The following is a 20,543-nucleotide window of genomic DNA, read 5'->3' as shown; positions in this document are numbered from 1 at the left end:
ACGAGAAAAACCCCATTTTTGCGCCAAGTGTTCATGCAATATCAAATATTAGTTGGTGGAATAAGGATGCCCTTTATCTCTCGGTACACAACATGGCGATCTTGCATTATCCGTTCAGGCACGGCTTAACTTTTTCTGGCACAACGACCGTTTTTGGACGATCTTCAAGAACTTCGTTTTTTTGTTATAGTACGTTTATATACATATAACCGGATTTAACAAACCCACTGGGTTTCAAATGTCAATTCCATTGCCTATATTTCAAATAAATCCTCATAAAGAAGGTTAACCCTGCAAAGTAAATTCCATTTTTGTTTTGCAAAGTGATTTTTTTCAAGTCACTGTAAACAACACAACACATGGTCGTATGTCAAAATGTCCTGAGTACGCTTAGGCTAAAATTGTCACACTTTCCAAAAAAAAAAGTCAAATGACGACTGGCGACACTGCGTGTTACTTAGGCCGCAAACTTTTCTAATTCACCTCGTATTTCACTGACATGCGAAATGTAAACAAAACACAGTTGTCGGCCATTTTGAATTCTAATTAAATAGGGGTAGGAAATTTACGATAGTATCGATTTTATCGATATTTTGAAACGGAAATATCGAAAAAATCGAATGGGGCCGATATCGATAGTTTGCCAGCTCTATTTTTGAGATATAGAAGTTCAAATTGGGACAATGTGCTGACTACATCGCCTCCTTATAAAACGAAGTCATTAATTCAATTTTCCAACTTAAACTTATATACCTCAATATTCCTCCGCAATGGCTGACAATTCAAAGTCGGTATAACCACGTCCGTTTGCCCGTCTGTTTAAATCAAGATACAGCTCGCATTTTTAAGATAGAGCGATTTTGAGATGTGTGTCCGTCTGTCCATTATAAATTGTAATTAAACTCCAGGCCGCAATTATGGACCGATCGTCATGAAATTTTGTATGGAGGTCGGGTTCAGAACAGAATAGATCTCTATTTTTATTGGTGATGATCGTGAAATATTAGCGGGTGAAATGGACCAAAAACATAATTTTTGTCCAATTTTGTAGCTGATCTGTAGGTAGCAATAATAGTCGGATCGCCTCGATATTTTAATTAAGGTAAGAGTAAATTACAAAGAAGAAGTTTGTAATTTGTGATGGCGATCAGATAATATTTAGAGGGTAAAATGGACCACAACTTTTGTGTGAAAATTGTGAAAATTTTTAATATACAGCTTATATCTTTATTCCTGCAAGAGACAATCCGGGCAAATAAGCTATATTTGGAAGAGGAACGCCTCACCTTTCTATTGGTTACAGCCCAATATACCCAGTTTTTTGTTTGTAGTATAATCATAAACACGCTGGAGGTCGCAATTATAGGTAAATAATCACGAAATTTTGCACGAGGTAAGAGTTTAGGTAGAAGAAGATGCCTACATTTTGGATGATGATCTGATATTATTAAGCGAGTGAAATGGACCGTTACTTTTGTATGAAAAATAAAAAAAAATATATATTTTTGGTCTGTATTTTATTTCCTGACCTTCCTCCTGATGCAAATTGCAATAACGTGTCTGTTAGATAACGGGCCTACTGCCTGATATATAATGGGTTTTGTGTAGAGAACCACATTTTCCCATTCCCAGTTTTTGTATTATTGTAAATTACATGGTGCCATAGCGTATTAATTGTCCAATTGGATTTTTATACGTAGATTGCAGCATGGGTCGCTTTGCCACCTTTTTTCAAAACGATTCCCCAGTCAGGCAACATCCCATATAATTGAGCGAATATGAATCGAGGTACACTCACTCGATGATAAAAGAGAAGTCTTCCTTTTCCTTCCTGGGATGTTTGTGAAACAATTATTATATTATTATTTAATCTTGGTGTGACACGGTATTGCAATAATAGTATATAAAAAATATAATTTAAAAAAATTAAGTTTCAGTGCTTTATTTAGAAATGCACTTAAAACTAGAAAATAATTTGTCGCTTAGCCCCAATAAATATATTCTTTCTCATGATGGAATCTCTCAAATAAAACGCTTGCCGTTTAATTTTGCCACCATTTAAAATTTAAATGCACGCGTTTTATTTAAGAGATTCCATTATGAGAAAGAATATATTTATTGAGGCTAAGCGACGAATTATTTTCTAGTTTTAAGTGCATTTCTAAATAAAACACTGAAACTTAATTTTTTTTAAATTATATTTTATTTTTAACTTTTTAGTAAATAAATTTTTTTGACCACTGGGAACAAAATTACAGTCAATTTAGGCCGAAAATTTAGATAAAAATTTAAAATGCCTGAAATCGTGTAGTACCGTTATATAAAGGCTATACCAAAACCAGGACTTATGTCCATAATTTTTGGTGGTGAAGTTTCTGTACCATTGTGGACTTCAAATGCGAAGTTACATCCAATTCTGGCTAAAAATGAAGATAAAATCCTTAAAACACTTGAAATCGGGTGGTACCACTATATGGTGACTATATCAAAACCTGGACCTTTGTCAACAATTTTTGGTGGAGAAGTTTCTGTACAATTGGGGACTCCAAATGCCAAGTTACAGCCAATTCGGTCTCAAAATTAAGATAAAATCCTCATAATACTTGAAATCGGGTGGTACCGCTATAAGGGGGCTATACCAAAACCTGGACCTATGTTCACAATTTTTGGTGGGGAAATGTCTGTATCATTGGAAATGCCAAATAACAGCTAATTCGGGCAAAAAATGAAGATGAAATCCTCAAAATACTTGAAATCTGGTAGTACCGCTATATGGGGACTGTAGGAAAAATTGGGCCCATATTCATGTATTGTCATCCAAATCTGAAAAGTGTGCAAAGTTTCAGTTCTATTGGTCAGCTGCAACTGTGTGGAAAATTAGTTACAAGAGTAGAAATTCAAGTTAAATAAAACACCGTTAAACACTGTAAAATGGACCAAACTTTGTTTTAATTTCATATTCATGTATTGTCATCCATATCTGAAAAGTGTGCAAAGTTTTAGTTCGCTTGGTCAATTACAACTGTGTTAAACATGAGTTACCAGAGTTTAAAAGCATGTGAAATTCAACACTGTACAACACTGTAAAAATGGACCAATATTCGTTTTGATTTCATATTCATGTATTGTCATCCAAATCTGAAAAGTTTGCAAAGTTGTAGTTCGATTGGTCAACTGCAACTGTTTGAAAAATGAGTTACCAGTTACGGACTGGTTATAAAGCGACCAATCTGCGCCCCTTGCACCGTAGTGAGGTACCAACTGTGTTCAAGTGTTTGATCCTGTTCACCACCTTGGTTTGGTGCGCAACCAATCTAAAATTTCTGTCTTTCTATGGCTCAGACAGCCGGTTGCAATGCAACTCCACATTCAAACCGAAGACTCTACCTGCGATTTGGGTACAACCACATCAAAAGATCTAGGGGCAACTGGCACCGGTGGTCCCAGAATTAAGTCTCTGGTACGACCTCGTAACCATGAAGACTACTACCAGTTGGTCCCCAAATGGAGCCGGGACTGATGGCCCACTATTCAACCTACAGTCGGAAGGTGAGGTGTTTATTGGGGGAGACCTCAATGCGAAACATTACGTCTCTGGTACGACCTCGTAACCATGAAGACTACTATTCAATTCACATTTGTGAACGAGAAAAGGTACTTTTGGACAGGTCAAAGCAGTCGCTTGCCTTAAATACAAGTATCCTGTAGGAGCACTGAGAGACTCAAATAATGAGGCCATCTATGACGATAGGTTAAAAGGGGAACCTTTGGCCAGGACGTCCAAGTCCTAGGCAAGATTACATATATTGGCGCCATATTCTGTGAATGGTTAGAGTTTGTCAGACATGTAGATTTCATTTTCGATAGGGACAAAAAATAAATAAATTTTGTCCATCAAGGATTTTACGTCACAATAGTGGTCTCGGTAATAATATCAATCTCGCCTACGCATTTCCTGTACGGTTTGTAATCTCATCAAGCCCGATGAAGAGGCTTATGAGATGGGAAAGGCCAATACTTACTTATTGTCTTGGTATGGGTCCATATAAAGGGTGTTTTTTAAGCCCGATAGAACTTGAAATTGTAAAAAATAACACAAAAAATTAAATTGTAATCAAATTTTTTTTATTCGAAAGATCAATACGTGACATTAACATTTGAAAATGATTTCGGGCATATGGGCACCGCGGCTGTTCTTGACGAAGTGCATTCTGGACACTGTAAAATGGACCAAACTTTGTTTTAATTTCATATTCATGTATTGTCATCCATATCTGAAAAGTGTGCAAAGTTTTAGTTCGCTTGGTCAATTACAACTGTGTTAAACATGAGTTACCAGAGTTTAAAAGCATGTGAAATTCAACACTGTACAACACTGTAAAAATGGACCAATATTCGTTTTGATTTCATATTCATGTATTGTCATCCAAATCTGAAAAGTTTGCAAAGTTGTAGTTCGATTGGTCAACTGCAACTGTTTGAAAAATGAGTTACCAGATTTGAAAAGCAAAATACCGGAAGTCGGGTGGTACCGTTATATGGGGGCTATAAGAAAAAATTGACCCATATTGATTTTGGTTTCATATTCACGTGTTGTCATCTAAATCTGAAAAGTGTGCAAAGTTTTACTTCAATTGGTCAACTGTAACCGCTGTAAAAATCAGTTAAAAGATTTGAAAAGGGGGTTAAGTTAGACACCCTAAAACACTGTAAGAATGGACCAATATTGGTATTGATTTCATTTTCATGTATTGTCATCCAAATCTGAAATGTGTGCAAATTTTAAGTTCGATTGGTCAACTGCAACTGTGCTAAATATGAGTTACCAGATTTGAACTAAACACACACCAAAGCAAGTTAAATAAAACACTGTAAAAATAACACTAGCATCTCAGGCTATCGGCTAAATTTTATTATTTATTTGCTTTGCAACTACTAAACCAAAATTTGAATGCCTGATTGTGTTATCTGTCGAACAAATGTCGCTATCCGTTCCAAAGTTACAGAGTTTTGACCTACGAAAAAGATTTTGAACCACTGTGCGACGTTAACATCATGGCTTGATTAGTAAAAGAAGATTGATTAAGAAAGTCGAAAGACAATCTGCTAACATGGGCCTGTCAGTAAACGGCGACAACATCAAGTTTATGGTATAGATGCGCAATGCTTCCACAGAATTCGGACCAACTGTGGAAGTTGGTTCCTATAATTTTGAGGTAGTTAACGACTTCGTCTACATCGGCACTGCTATCAACACAACTACCAAACTCAGTTGTGAAATAAGAAGAAAAATAAATTTGGCCAACAAATGCTTCTTTAGCTTAAGAAAGTTGTTTAAATACCAAGTCACATTCCGTCTAACAAAAATAACACAAATCACTGATATTACTCGTGCTAATGGCAAGAACGGGTACTTGCACAAGCGGATAAGGCAGAGCTTGGTGCGGGAGAAAAAATCTTCGAAATATCTACGGGTCAATATTGACGGTGACTATCGACGTCGTATGAACCACTAGCTGTATCGGCTATACAACTACATCAGTATAGTTTAATGTATAGAAATACAACGATTGCGTAGACAAGGCTATGCCATAAGAATGAGCGTATAAATACGGGCCGAATGGCGGTATACCCAGAATTGGAAGGCCAAGGCTTCTATGTAGTGAACAAGGGGAATACGAGATCGAACGCGGTATTCCAGTTTGGAAAAGTAAAGCATCAAATATAGGACAAATGTTCAGTGGATTATCCAACCGAAACATATGCAAGTTGGTGTAAAACCTTCGTTGGGAGATTAATACGTTCCCAAAAAGATTGGTCGGTACAATTCCACTCTTTGATATACCCTCCATATACCGGAGTTGTCGATATACATGCATAGATCCACGTTTTAATATAATACTAGTAGAACTGTACCGCCCGATTCTCGGAATTTTTAAAGTTTTATCCAGATTATCCAACCGAAATGGCTGAAATCTGGTTTAATATAAATATATCTTATATTTTGAAGATTAACTCTTTACCTTTCCATTGATGCCAATTATCTTGATGTAGGTGGTCAGATAGCAGAGTTAGAGCCTAGTATATAAAAAAATCTCAGATATTTGTATAGTTCAATATTGACACAATTTTGCTCGATGTGAGAGATCGGACAGTATTAAGCGGGTACAATTGATCACAATTTTTGTGGGAAATATCCAAATGTTATTCTTTGGTCAAAATTTTAATTTCTGGGTGACAAATTCCGGCTAAGGGACGACTGATGGCGTTTCAGTGGCTTTGGCGGCTCTGTATTGCAGTCCAGCGCTCAATTTTCGGGAGGCTGATCGTCAGTCCTTATTCAACCTACAGAAATGTCATGATTAACGTGGGTACCTACCCAGCAAACCAATCGTACCGATATCGTAACGAAATCGGAACAAATTTTGGACGTTACGTCCGATATCTGATTCGAAATCGTAACGATATCTTAACGAAAGTTGTATGAAGTGGTTGACATAATTTCGGAACGAAGTGTCGGAGTGAAATCGGATCGATTTCGGTCAGAATTCGCAACGAAATCGGAAGGAAATCCTTGGGAAATTCGGAATTCGAATTTCTTCCTCCGAATTTTCGTACAGATTTCTGAACGATTTCGGAATAATGTCGTATGAAAATCGGAGGTACCTTCCGAACTTTCGTAAAGATTTCTGAACACTTTTGGAATAATTTCGTATGATTATCGAAGGAAAAAATTTTTCTCTGATGCCTCTTTTTTATTGCTAAATTTTCTTTGTTATGTTTTTTATTGGAAGATTATAATTTCAAAGATATCTAATGATTTTCACTGTTGTTTTCATTTTGTAGTTATAGTAGAACAATGTAAACTTTGTGTACGAATACGTTGAGTCTATCAGCACTAGCTTCAATTATTATATGTTGCATATATATTTAAAATATTTAAAAAATGTATATGCGAATTTTATAACCAACCCTTTTGTTTTTCGACAACAAACTAAAATGTTGCTTATTTGATATATACAAAAGGTGGTTGTTGTGCGAAGGGAATTTTTTTCCGACATATCGATCCGATTTCGTAACGAAATCGGAAGAAAAACATTAGCTAATTCGAAGGGAAATTTACTTCCGACATTTTCTCCGAAATCGGAACAAATTCCCTTACGAAAAATCGTATAGAAATCGATACGAAATCTGTACGATTTTGCTTCCGAAATTGTTTCGATATGTCGGACATCCGACATTTGGTTTGCTGGGTACCTTCCGGTCTCCACGCTGTTCTCACAACACGGACTGGTTATAAAGCGACCAATCTGCGCCCCTTGCACCGTAGTGAGGTACCAACTGTGTTCAAGTGTTTGATCCTGTTCACCACCTTGGTTTGGTGCGCAACCAATCTAAAATTTCTGTCTTTCTATGGCTCAGACAGCCGGTTGCAATGCAACTCCACATTCAAACCGAAGACTCTACCTGCGATTTGGGTACAACCACATCAAAAGATCTAGGGGCAACTGGCACCGGTGGTCCCAGAATTAAGTCTCTGGTACGACCTCGTAACCATGAAGACTACTACCAGTTGGTCCCCAAATGGAGCCGGGACTGATGGCCCACTATTCAACCTACAGTCGGAAGGTGAGGTGTTTATTGGGGGAGACCTCAATGCGAAACATTACGTCTCTGGTACGACCTCGTAACCATGAAGACTACTATTCAATTCACATTTGTGAACGAGAAAAGGTACTTTTGGACAGGTCAAAGCAGTCGCTTGCCTTAAATACAGGTATCCTGTAGGAGCACTGAGAGACTCAAATAATGAGGCCATCTATGACGATAGGTTAAAAGGGGAACCTTTGGCCAGGACGTCCAAGTCCTAGGCAAGATTACATATATTGGCGCCATATTCTGTGAATGGTTAGAGTTTGTCAGACATGTAGATTTCATTTTCGATAGGGACAAAAAATAAATAAATTTTGTCCATCAAGGATTTTACGTCACAATAGTGGTCTCGGTAATAATATCAATCCCGCCTACGCATTTCCTGTACGGTTTGTAATCTCATCAAGCCCGATGAAGAGGCTTATGAGATGGGAAAGGCCAATACTTACTTATTGTCTTGGTATGGGTCCATATAAAGGGTGTTTTTTAAGCCCGATAGAACTTGAAATTGTAAAAAATAACACAAAAAATTAAATTGTTATCAAATTTTTTTTTTATTCGAAAGATCAATACGTGACGTTAACATTTGAAAATGATTTCGGGCATATGGGCACCGCGGCTGTTCTTGACGAAGTGCATTCTGGACGTCCAATTTTTGGCCACTTTTTCGAGCACTGCTGGCCGTATGTCACGAATAACACGAACAATGCTGGCCTCCAAGGCATCAATTGTTGCTGGTTTATCAGCATAAACCAGTGACTTCACGTAGCCCCACAGGAAATAATCGAGAGGTGTCAAATCGCACGACCTTGGAGGCCAATTGACAGGTCCACTTCTCGAAATCAACTTATCGCCAAATTTTGATTTCAATAAGTCGATGGTTGCGTTCGCCGTATGCCACGTAGCGCCATCCTGTTGAAACCACATCTCCTCCGGATCAATGTCATCCATATTTTCAAACAAAAAATCATTGATCATGGTGCGGTAACGATCTCCATTGACCGTAACGCGAGCTCCGGCCTCATTTTTGAAGAAATAAGGTCCGATGATGCCACCAGCGTGAAAACCACACCATACGGTGCATTTTTCTGGATGTAATGGAGTCTGTAGGGTCTCTTGTGGATTGGTCTCACTCCATATGCGGCAATTTTGCTTATTAACAAACCCGTTAAATCAAAAATGCGCCTCATCGCTGAACGCCATGCAAATGACGAAGTCGTCTATAAGTTGCGCGAATCGACGACTGATTTTCAAAGTAAATTTGGATAATTTCGTAGCGTTGTTCAAGCGTGAGTCTATTCATGATGATTTGTCAGAGTATACTGAAACAAATAAAAAAAGTTTCATCAAAATTTAATTTTTTGTGTTACTTTTTACAATTTAAAGTTCTATCTAGCTTAAAAAAACACCCTTTATAAGACCTGTAGTGGAATTTTGTAACTCATTTTTCGAGTTACCGAGAAACAGTGGATAATTATAAGCATTTTTACTACTACTTTCTACATATAGTAACAGTGTTGTCAACATTTAATGATACCTTTCATTCATTATTTAACGTTTTAATTTTACCGACTTTTGTCGGTAACTCAAAAAATGAATTACAGAATTCCAGTACTGATGGATGGAACATTCAGAAGGCCTTCTTATCGGGCAGTGTATGATACGGCAAACACTTACCCTTTTTAAACGGCACGGAACATCGACAATCCGATTGTGCAAGGATTTCCGGAACACCCCGTTATACAGTTATGGTGTGTAACACCTGACACCGGTTGCATTATTAAAACTACATGAAGAAGGTTTATTGTATAACAACGACAACAATCGAATGTTTTACCACCAAAGGTTCAACATGATGAATACTACTGACTCCTTATATAAATCTTGCAGCTTTATATAGTACTGGAGTCGGTGGCGATTGTCACATGTTTACTTATATTAAATAAGCAGTAAGTCATGCTATATAGTTTTAAGACATCTAAAAGTTAAGAAAGATGTCAATAATTTTGAACAAACTACTAGACGACAGGGTCCGCGTTGCTGGCCCTTGACACAGTTTTATGTTACCTTTTCTTAAGTCATCAATTATATTTTTCTTGAATCGCTAATTAGTCGGGATCTGAAGGTGACTATAAATAACAAATCTTTAGAAATGTTGGTTTTGATATGCATTTTTAACATACTGCCACAGAACTGATGACTTGAGGCATGCATTTATTTCATCTGCTGGAAGTGTTTGTCTGAAATCGAAACGTAAATTGCTTCTTAAATCCTTCAAGATTTGATCTATAGCTTCTAGGAAATTTGTATGTGCCATCGTACGTTCATTCCAAATGATAACTTATATTTAATATTGTATGAGGATGCACATGAATTTCCAGTGGCAACTTAAGGACCGACTGTGTCGTCCTTCCAGCTTCTTACAATGTATATCTTATATACTGATGAAGCTATAGCTATCGATATGTTGCCTTCTAATCCAAAGACTTGCTTTCCAAAAAGACCAAAACTTCGTTATTTATAATATCTGGTATTTCCATTGATTTGTAAAGTTCGTAAGTTTTACATATATAGTGCATTTGGAAAATAGGGCACAGGGGATAACCCTCTTCTTCGAAATTCAAGAAAATATATAGCTTATTTTCAACATCGGTCCCAAAGTTTTGCAGCAAATATGTGAAATCGGCCCAAATCTGAACCGATTTCGATAAAATTTGGCACACTTATTTCTAGGCAGATTTCAGTCACACAATCCATATTGCATCAAAATCGGACGTATATAGCGTGTTTGGTGCCGCAAATACGTCAAATCGGCCGAAAATATATATGGGAGCTATATCCAAATCTGAACCGATTTCGATATAATTTGGCACACTTATTTCCAGACCGAGTTCAGTCACACAGTCCAAATTTCGGACGTATATAGCGTGTTTGGTGCAGCAAACACATCAAATCGGCTATATATGGGAGCTATATCCAAATCTGTACCGATGTAATTTGGCACATTTATTTTTAGACTCAATTCAGTCACACGTTCCATATTTCATCGAAATCAAACATACATATATAGCATGTTTGGTGCAGCAAATACCTGGAATCGGCCGAAAATAAATATGGGAGCTATATCCAAATCTAAACCGATTTCGATATAATTTGGCACATTTGTTTTTAGACCAAATTCAGTCACACAATCCAAATTTCGTCAAAATCGGACGTATATAGTGTGTTTGGTGCACAAACACGTTAAATCGGTCGATAATATATATGGGAGCTATATCCAAATCTGAACCGATTTCGATGTAATTTGGCACATTTATTTTTAGACCGAATTCAGTCACACTATCCAAATTTCATCAAAATCGGACATATATAGCGTGTTTGGTGCAGCAAACACATCAAATCGCCCAAAAATATATATGAGAGCTATATCCAAATCTGAACCGATTTTCACCAAAAGCAATAACGTTCTTCTTATGGGTAAAAAAATTATATTCCCAATTTTCAGCTGAAAAAAAATACATGGACAGACGGACATGCATAAATCGACTCAGAAAGTGATTATATGTATATGCCCAAAAGGAACTATGGGTCTATTTCGTTTCCTTTTGTATGTTACATACAAATGCATAAAGACATAATACCCCTTACCACAATGTGGTGTAGGGTATAAAAAGGCATGGTCGGGCATATATGTAGGTTCCAAATAACGATCTTGGGTGGGAGACACAACTACCATTGCAAATTCATTTTCAAAGCGATACGATCGCAAGATTTACAAAAATAGCGTTTTTAAAAAATAGTGCCTTGTGAAGGTACACCTCCGAAATCCACAAAATATATTGCCTATTTTCACCAGGGGTAATTTTTATAAAATTTATCGCCATTTTATATATAATATACATAATATATATATATATATATATATATATATATATATATATATATATATATATATATATATATATATATATATTAATTTATATCATGTATAACTTTATTCTATATATTATATCAATTAAAGGTGGTTTGTAACCTTTTTCAATATTTAAATGGAATAAAAGTTATTTTAGTTATTAATAGGCAAAAGGTTAGTCATTCGTGCAACATGAAATAATTTTTTAAGATTTTTTTTTTCATTTCATAAAATTTTTTCGATTTTTTTTTTTCAAAGTGGTTTGTGCCTGACCTTTTTTAATACTTAAATAAAATGAACGTTATTTTTGACATTAATAGGCGAATGTTCATTCTCGCTACAGGAAAACATTTTTGAGAAAAAAGGCCAAAAAGTCATAACCCTAGTATACGTACCCAGAACGGTCCTTCTGTTCATTATAAAATAAAGAAAATAACACCTAACGTTACCAGTAATGACTGAATATGCATGCGTCATATCTCAAAGGGTTACACATCTCAAAAAAACAGTATCGATAAAAATGCGTATTGAGTTGGCGACTGAAATTCGACTTCCCAACTTAAAAGGACCATTACACAAAAACTAAAATAACTACTTGAACCATATTTTGTAAACAGCTAGCCCGATATCAGTGCTAAATTTCTGTGCAAGATCAAGCACAATTTGGAGTGTTCTAGTGCTTCGCAAACTCAAAAAACTTTTTTGTTGAATTATGCCAAATGAACCTAACTCGTTGAGTTTTGGAGATATAAGCATGCAAATTTGACACAAGATAAAATAGAAGTCGTAGAAAAAATAGAAAATACTAACTCAGAAAACACATTTTTTGAGTTATGTCACTCTTTGAGTAAATGAGCGATATATCTGATATGTTATCATATTCAAATATCAACCTATGTATGACAAGGTGCCTGATTACGGTTTCCGATTCGATCGAGTGTTTGCTCGTGAATGAATAAAACGAACTATGAAAAACCTGTTCGCACCACCAACCGTACATTTATTAAGGTAGATGCATTAGCATCTGTTACAACAATATCAAAAAGTTTTACAAAAAATAAATCATTTCGTACATTTTTCCGGCACAACTTCATTCCGGAATTATTACCCAAAGTATTGTTCAACGAATTCAACAAATATTTACATTTTTTCATTAATAATTTTGTTTTTTAGTTTTTGCTTTAAAATAAACTCATTTTTACCATCTAACTTCTTAATGTTCTTTGAAGAACACATGGGTTTTCATAGTTCGATTTTTTCATTCACAAGCAAATACTCGATCGAATCGTAAAACGTAATTAGGCCCAAGGTCGGCTAAAATATGTCGCAATCATATGGTGGTGTAGGGTATAACATTGTCGACCCGTCCGATTATAACCCGCTCTTACTACTTTTTTTAATGCAATTCCCTCTCAAAATTTATTGAAACACAAAAAGAATTATTTTTTTTTTTCAATAATTGATTTTTCATAATTTATTTGATTTTTTGTAAACAATTTGTTGTTTATGTTTTTTTTTTAATTTATAAAATTGGCTAAAATTATTCGTTTTGTTTTTTATTCTTTTCACAATGATAATAATATAATAGTAAAGCATTTATAATACTAGATTTATACTATATAAAAACATGTTTGCTTTTATACTATTTTGTAGCAATTATACATTTATTGTTATTTTTTATGAAAATAAATTTTCATGTTTTTTTTTATTTTATATAAAAATGAGATATGTTACACATTGCAAAAAAAACAAGGCTCTATAATTAAAAATTTACAGTGATGTTAAAGACAAATAATATCAATTTGTGTTGGAAAAAACGTATACTTTTTTGTAAAGAGAGCAAAAAATAATTAAAAATTAAAAAAAAATGACTTAAAAAAGGTGAGTAGAAAAAACATTAGGAAGAGATTAATTTACACATAATATTGCACCGTGGCTAGAGAAGAAAGGAAGGGGCAAAGGAGAGGAAATATTATAAGTATGAACTAATTTACACATTTAAATAAACCGTTCTAGAATAGCTAATAAAAAATATTGCTGAATACTTTTGTAGGTAAATGATGATGATTTGTGGATGTTTGTGGTTTTTTGTTGTGTCTTATCAAACTATATTTACATAAATTATTTACATTACAGCTAAAATTTATTTATTTTCTTAGTTTTTTGGGAAAGTTTTACAACAATTATTTAATAACATTTAAATTATGATACGTTTTCATGAGGTAACAACCTAAAGCGAGTGTGTGTGTGTGTTTATTGTAATAAAGTCTGGATCTTTGGAACGAATGAACGAGTGAAGGTATTTAACTTTAGATCTAGACTGATATCGCATTCGTCGACATCTCATTGTATTGCTGGGAGGATTGTTCTTGCTGTTGTTGTTGGGTTTTCAGGAGCATGGAACGATAAACCTCGGAGAGCAAATTCCACATGGGTGGTGCTGGTGGTGGCGTGGAAGTGTTGGAATTTTCGGGGTTCTCTAAACTTTGGCTTTGGGCAGCAGCAGCCGCCGCAGCAGCAGCAAACATTTGCGATTGCAGTAACCGTAAATGTTGTTCTTCAGCTGTGAGAGGTGAGCTTTCAGGTGTGGCAATAATTTGTGACTTTTTACTTGGTTGCGAGGCAGATGAAAGATCAAGGCAATTGTTGTCTTGTTCATCTTCTTGTTCCATTTTAATTGTAACAGGTGATGTCTTGCCAAAGGACATTTCCGATTCACTTTCACAGGACCGTTTGCGTTTACCGAGGAGATTATCCATGGAGAAGTTGGTGGATTGCTTTGCTGGTGTATTTGAGGGACTGGCTGAGGAGAGTCTTTCTTGGGCATTGTCACGTTTGTTTAGACTAAAGTCCAGGGGTTCATTGGAATCTTCTGAGTGCATGGCAACTGGTTTGCTTTCATCCTCAATGGATACAGAGATCAATTCTTCATCTTCTTCATCCACTTCACGACAGTAGTCATCAACATCACTGTGGCTACCCTGACTAGCATTTGAACCCTGGACATCTAGGACATATCCCTCATCATCATCATTGTCGGAGTTATTGGAAGCGCCACTGGAGGCATAGGCTAGAGGTAATCTTTCATGGCTACCACCATTTACAGCGGCACCATTGAGCATGTGTTGGAAATTTGGAACACCAGCGGGATTGGGGAAATCACCAAACATGACATGGCCATGATGGTGGGGACCACCCAAACCAGCAGCAGAGGGAGGCATTAGACCGGGAAAAGCAGGACCACAGGGCAACAAACCAGCTGGTCCCAGGGGGAAAACTGGGAATTGTTGGGCAGTACGACCATCATGGGGTGAAATTTTGCGTCTAATGTGGGGTGAATGTAATTTGGGATTAGGATTAGCACTGTGACGATTGCGTGAGCGGCGTGATGAGAACACCATATTGCAACCCTCCACCGTACATTTGTGCATTTCACGCAAATGCACGGCTGAAAAGTGAATCTTCAAAGCACCCTTGTCGCAGAAAGTCTTAAAGCAAATGGAGCATTGTACACGTTTTTTGCCTGTGGCGGGGTTTATGTATTGACCACCCATATTCACTGGTGGCGAGCCCCAACGCTTGGGTTTGCTTAAGCCGGAGCCGGCAGACATTGTGTTGGGAGAGGTGGCCGGTGAGGTGGTGGCTGATGATGAAGACAAGGCGGCGGCTGAGGCAGGAGTGTGATGACCCAACAAATAGGCTGGTGGCATAAAGGCAGTCATTAAATGTTCCATTGTGGTGTGTGTGCGTTTCTGGTTGATATATTCAGTGGGAAAAATCTAAAAATAAAAGAAAAGGGAAAAATTTAAGGATTAATAAAAATGTGCTTTGTTTTGTTTTTTTTTTTATATAAAAAATAACAATTTATATCCTCAAGCTTTGGTTTAATTTTTTATAACTTTTCAAAATAATGGTTTACAACTTTTAAATGGTCATAAAAAACTTCCTCAATAACCTTTTACAACACAATAGGCCTTACTAAAGGCTGGTACTTGTCCCCACAACGAAGTAGATGGTAGCTGTAAAAATTGTGGCTTAGATTTGGATTCAAGTCTGGATGTGGATTCTTAACATCAGATAATTAAAATTTACATGCAGACTTGCTGTGTTATGGGCATGGATTCCCCGCTCGCTACAAAAATCAATATAAATGTTAATGATTAACTACTGATTGTAAACGATAATAAATCATGGAGGAGACATAAATGCTGCCAACCAATATGAATGTTGTCACAGTTAAACGGAGAAGAATTAAAAGTAGAAGAAGAATAAAGAAATGTTAGTTTATTTTTTTCTTCATTTTTTTTGGGGAAAAGGTGACAAAAGAAGGTTCTTTTAAGCCACTGTCAAAACCATAAAATCGAGGAATTAAAGATTGCTTGTTTTTTACGGAATTTTTTACAACCTTTAATTTGATTGCTCAAAAGGCAGAGCTCCTTTACGAACAGAAACTGTCATTAAATCAAAATGACACTTTGGTAACACAGCACAGGAAACATCAACAACAAAGAGAAGAGACCCAATACAAATCATAAATCGAACACAATGATGACAACCATAATGACTCGCCGAGAATAGGATACACCACTTTGTATGAGGGAGAGTCATAAAATGTTTTGTAATGTGGCGACTGGACTGGCAACTATTTTTTCGATTTTTTTATTTGCTTCAACACGATATTTTTTAATAACTATAATTATTTGAGACGCTGTATAAAGTTGGGGAGGAAAACTTGTTTCATTTCTTCTATCATCTCAAAAGCAAATGACAATCAATACATCAAGAGGAAAAATATAATTATAGTATAACGTTTGTGATAGAGTGTTGTAGAGCGGAGAGGAGGGTAGGTCTGGCCTGTGTTAAAGTGATGTTGGGGATAGCTATCATAAAGCGATACAAATGGAGGAAAAAAATAGCATCGCATTTTGTAAATGTCATTTGCGTAATGAAAGGAACAAAACAAAAGTCGCTTTACTCCACTTGCTGTCATTAACTACTCACAAGGAGATGTTATTTATGATGGCCTTGAGGTAACACACCAAGGTCTAAGAGGGGTAAATAACCTCAATGGGAGTTATGGATAAACATTTCTGTAAGTAAATTTTGGGATTTTTGTAAGTGAAATTCTGTTTGCAAGGTAAGGCAAAGGACTTGATTTTACTCTTTTCATGTGTGAGAATGAAATAAGGAAGACGCCTTGAAGGAGTGCAAAATGACTCTTGAATATTAGTTTTGTTGATATTTGATTGAAAAAAACACAAAATTTAAATAACCTTTTATTTAATTCTAATAAATTATTTTTAAATTTCTGTTCTTTAATATTTTTTCGCCACACAAAAATTCTCACAGCAAAACCAGGAAGCAAAGAACACAAAAGTGGGAAAAATGTGAGAAAAAGAACAACATTTAACACCCGCTGATCATTTAACTCCGCCATGATAAATGGACAGATTGTGAGAACTTTAAAACCAAAACTAAACTGTAACGAATTTTTATAATGAAATTAATATTTTTTGTTTTTGAAAAAAAAAAAATATTAATATCAAGCTTATGGACCAAGGTCAAAAGTCTTTAGAATAAAACAACAAATATAACAAATGAAATCACCCAAAGAAATCTCTTGAAATAAATAAATTACTAAAAAACAAAAACAACATTTTGGCATTCTCAGTCATTGTTTCAATAAAGAAGTCAACAATTTTAAATACTCAACATGTCAATCATTTGTCAAATTATGTGATTTTTTGTGTATTAACCAAAGTGTCAACAATCTTTGGAGAGTGGTTGGTTGGTGGCTGGTGAATGTTGGGAGTAGGTATCTTTAAATACAATTACAATACCAAAATTGTAATTAAGTAACTTTAGTTTTTTTTTTTGGGGGGGGAGGGGAGGTTGTCACATGAGCTTGACTTGTAGCAGCAGTTGCTGTTGTCGTTTTATAACTACTGTAAAAACTTTTCTAAACTTAATTTCTACATGCACACACATTTGGGTTTTTTATGGCTGTTTGAACATGGTGGCTCTTGCTTAGTATGATGAATAATGATTGTAGATGTTGGCTTAGATGTAGTTTAAGACATGACTGGATCATGTTTATAGCCAAGCCAAGCATCAAGCCAAGTTCTGACCCTCTTGTATGTGAGAGAAAACATGCTGTTCTTTTGTTAATTTTATCTCTCTAATGGGATCATAAAACCCTCTAAATGATGCGGTATACTTTTTAATGATTTTCCATGACATGATGAGGATTTTGTTTTCAAAGGAGAAAATTTCATAAGACGTCTTTTGAAAGTAAATGGAGACATTTTGGAAAATTTAATTATTAAATTTTTATATTAAAAAAATATTACAAATTTATAATTTAGCAAAGAACATTCAACAATTTTATTAATTTTTTATAGAAAAAATAGACAAATTCCTAATTTTGTATTTAAGCCTTTACAACATTCAAACATTTTTCAAATAGACCTAAAAACAAAAATTCTCTTTAAGGGAAATTTTTATTTAGGCTCAAAATTAAAAATAAAGCTTCTTTTCATTAAAAAAAATAGGTAGTAATTGAAATTAAAACAAACATGTTTCCTTTCGGCTACAATTCAGTTAAAAATGTTTGTAGACTTCTAATTTGGATTTTTTTTTAATATCATAAATTTTTTTTAAAATTTTTTGAAATTTTAAGTAAAATTTTCAGGAAAAACTTTTTGAATTTTAAATTATTTAATAAATTCAAATAAAATTCGTAGGCTAGAAAACAATTTTTATAATTTCATAAAAACTTTCAAAATTATTTAAAAATTTATACTAAATTTTCCGAAGTAATTTTTTGAATTTTAAATTATTTAATACATTTAAATAAAATGTGTAAACTAGAAAATTACAGGATTTTGAAAATATATGCAAAAAGAATTTTTTCTTGTCATAAAAATTTCCAAAATTATTAAAAAAAAATTAAATAAAATTCGTACACTAGAAAACTATTTTTTTAATTTCATAAAAACTTTCAAATATATTACAAAATTTTCAGAAATATTTTGTTTAATTTTAAATTAATAAAAAATAAACAAACGTCTGTAGTCCTCAAAATTGCAAGAATTTTTAAAAACATTTGCAAAATTTTTTTTTTTTTCTTATTTTCATAAAAATTTCCAAAATTATTTAAAAACTTAAATAAAATGTCCACAAACATTTTTTTTATTTTTGGTAAAAGCCGTCGGCACTAACCATGAACCAACATGAATTCCAATTAAACACCACAAGCCGTCGGATATTTTTAAACAAATAAAAAGTTTTTTTTAGTTTTCAATACTTACTTTTTATAAAAGTAGAAAAAATTATTTCGTACTATAAAATTTGCATCAAAAATGTGTTTGTTGTTCAAAGTTTCCACAAAAAAATCCAAAATTTATTATATTGTTTCTTTGTTTGTTGTTGTTTTGGATTAGATCACAAAATTTTGCACAAAATATTTTTTAATAAAATCATTTGTTTATATTGATTTCAATTTTAACACAATTTAATTTCATGTGACATTTGTTTAAAGGTATTTGTCAAAGTTAATTATAATATCCGGTTGTGTGTGTTATTGTTTATTATTTTTTAAACAAGTTATTTTTTATTCACTTCGATTTTCTTGCATTTAATTTTTTTTCGAAAATGAAAACACAAAAACAAAAAAGACAACACGAAGTTATGATATATTTCTTTTTTTTTTCTTGTTCTCTTGTATGTCCACTTCTTGTGATGTCGTGGGTGACACTGAATGTTGAGACGTCTACACCGATACACCAGAGCTCAATGAAATGATGATGATGAGTATGGTGGCGGTGGTGTGTTGTTGTTGTACTGGTGGTTGTAGTGATGGTATTGGTAGTCCAATATTGTTCTGGGTTCTTCTTCGTCGTCGATTTTTTTTGTTCTGTCGATTATTCTTCGTTGACACTTTAGTTAAGGAGACGACACAACTATTTCATAAAGAGTATTTTCTCCAAAAACATTAAGATGAGGTAAGAATTTGTAAATCCAATATGAAAGAGCAGCACTCTCGTAAAAATGTATTCTCGTTTCTTTTTTTGGTTTTGTTTAATATCCGTACTCCGTATCTTATGAATTCACAAGATACGCACAAGACGACAAGTTCAACGCAACTGCCCACAATTGTCTCCAGCGAGTGACAAGCAACTTCGGCTCTAAGCGCATAGCGTAAGCGACACACAAACACACAGAGAGCAGCACAAAATGTTTGCTACATAACCTAACCATTCTGTCAGCCAGCCAGCCACCACTCCATTTCCATTCCCTCAGATACTCAGTATCTGTGTGTATGGTTGGTTGTATATATGGTGCGTGTATTCATTATTTTTGTCTCTTTTGCCTTTAGCACTGTGTGGTGGCACAACACCACTACCATGACACTTGGACACACACACGCAAACAATTTACCTTAATGGGCCTCTGCTGAACAGCCATCCAGCAAAAAAAAAACAGTTCATGCAACTCCTGCCATGAGACGATTTCCCATTTGTATTAGTGCGTGAGTGTGTCACATTTGTTGTAGCACTCTTCATTGGCTTACCTACCCTTGCCTACTATATGATTTGCTATTGTGTCATGGTATAGGTAAGACAAATTTTTCTTTCGAGTGACATTACTCACAGCATGGGTTTTCCCTCCTGGTTATATTGACAAAGATACTGCTGCACCAACAACAACAACGACGACGAGTTGTGAATGACAACCGTAAATGGAACTCTTCCACAAGATACAATATTCTCTTTTGAAAGGTAGAAAATCTACCTCAACTCTTTGTAAGATGTAGTGTTGGATGGAATGAAATAAGAGTATGCATAGGCCGAATGAATGAACTGAAAATGTCGATAATACAGTTCCAAATTGAGTGAAATTCTTTTGGTTTGTTATAAAGTGAAATTCAGTTTTAAATTTAATGAACAAATGAGTGTTTAATTTCCTATGCTCTCCC

General features: G+C 34.8%; 1 protein-coding gene across 1 annotated transcript; it reads right to left on the bottom strand.

Moving 5' to 3' along the window:
- Positions 1-13,113: 13,113 nt before the first annotated feature.
- disco (disconnected) lies at positions 13,114-19,873 on the bottom strand. Its single transcript, XM_073973536.1, has 2 exons — positions 18,877-19,873; positions 13,114-15,345 (listed from the first exon to the last, which is right to left on the bottom strand). The coding sequence occupies exon 2, from the start codon at positions 15,298-15,300 to the stop codon at positions 13,882-13,884; it is 1,419 nt and encodes a 472-aa protein (XP_073829637.1). The 5' UTR covers positions 15,301-15,345; positions 18,877-19,873; the 3' UTR covers positions 13,114-13,881.
- Positions 19,874-20,543: the final 670 nt, after the last annotated feature.

The sequence above is a fragment of the Musca autumnalis genome, unplaced genomic scaffold (genome assembly GCF_047663935.1).
Source record: "Musca autumnalis isolate F117 unplaced genomic scaffold, ASM4766393v1 scaffold_3, whole genome shotgun sequence".
Lineage (NCBI taxonomy): Eukaryota > Metazoa > Arthropoda > Insecta > Diptera > Muscidae > Musca > Musca autumnalis.
This window is presented reverse-complemented; position numbering and strand designations above follow the sequence as displayed.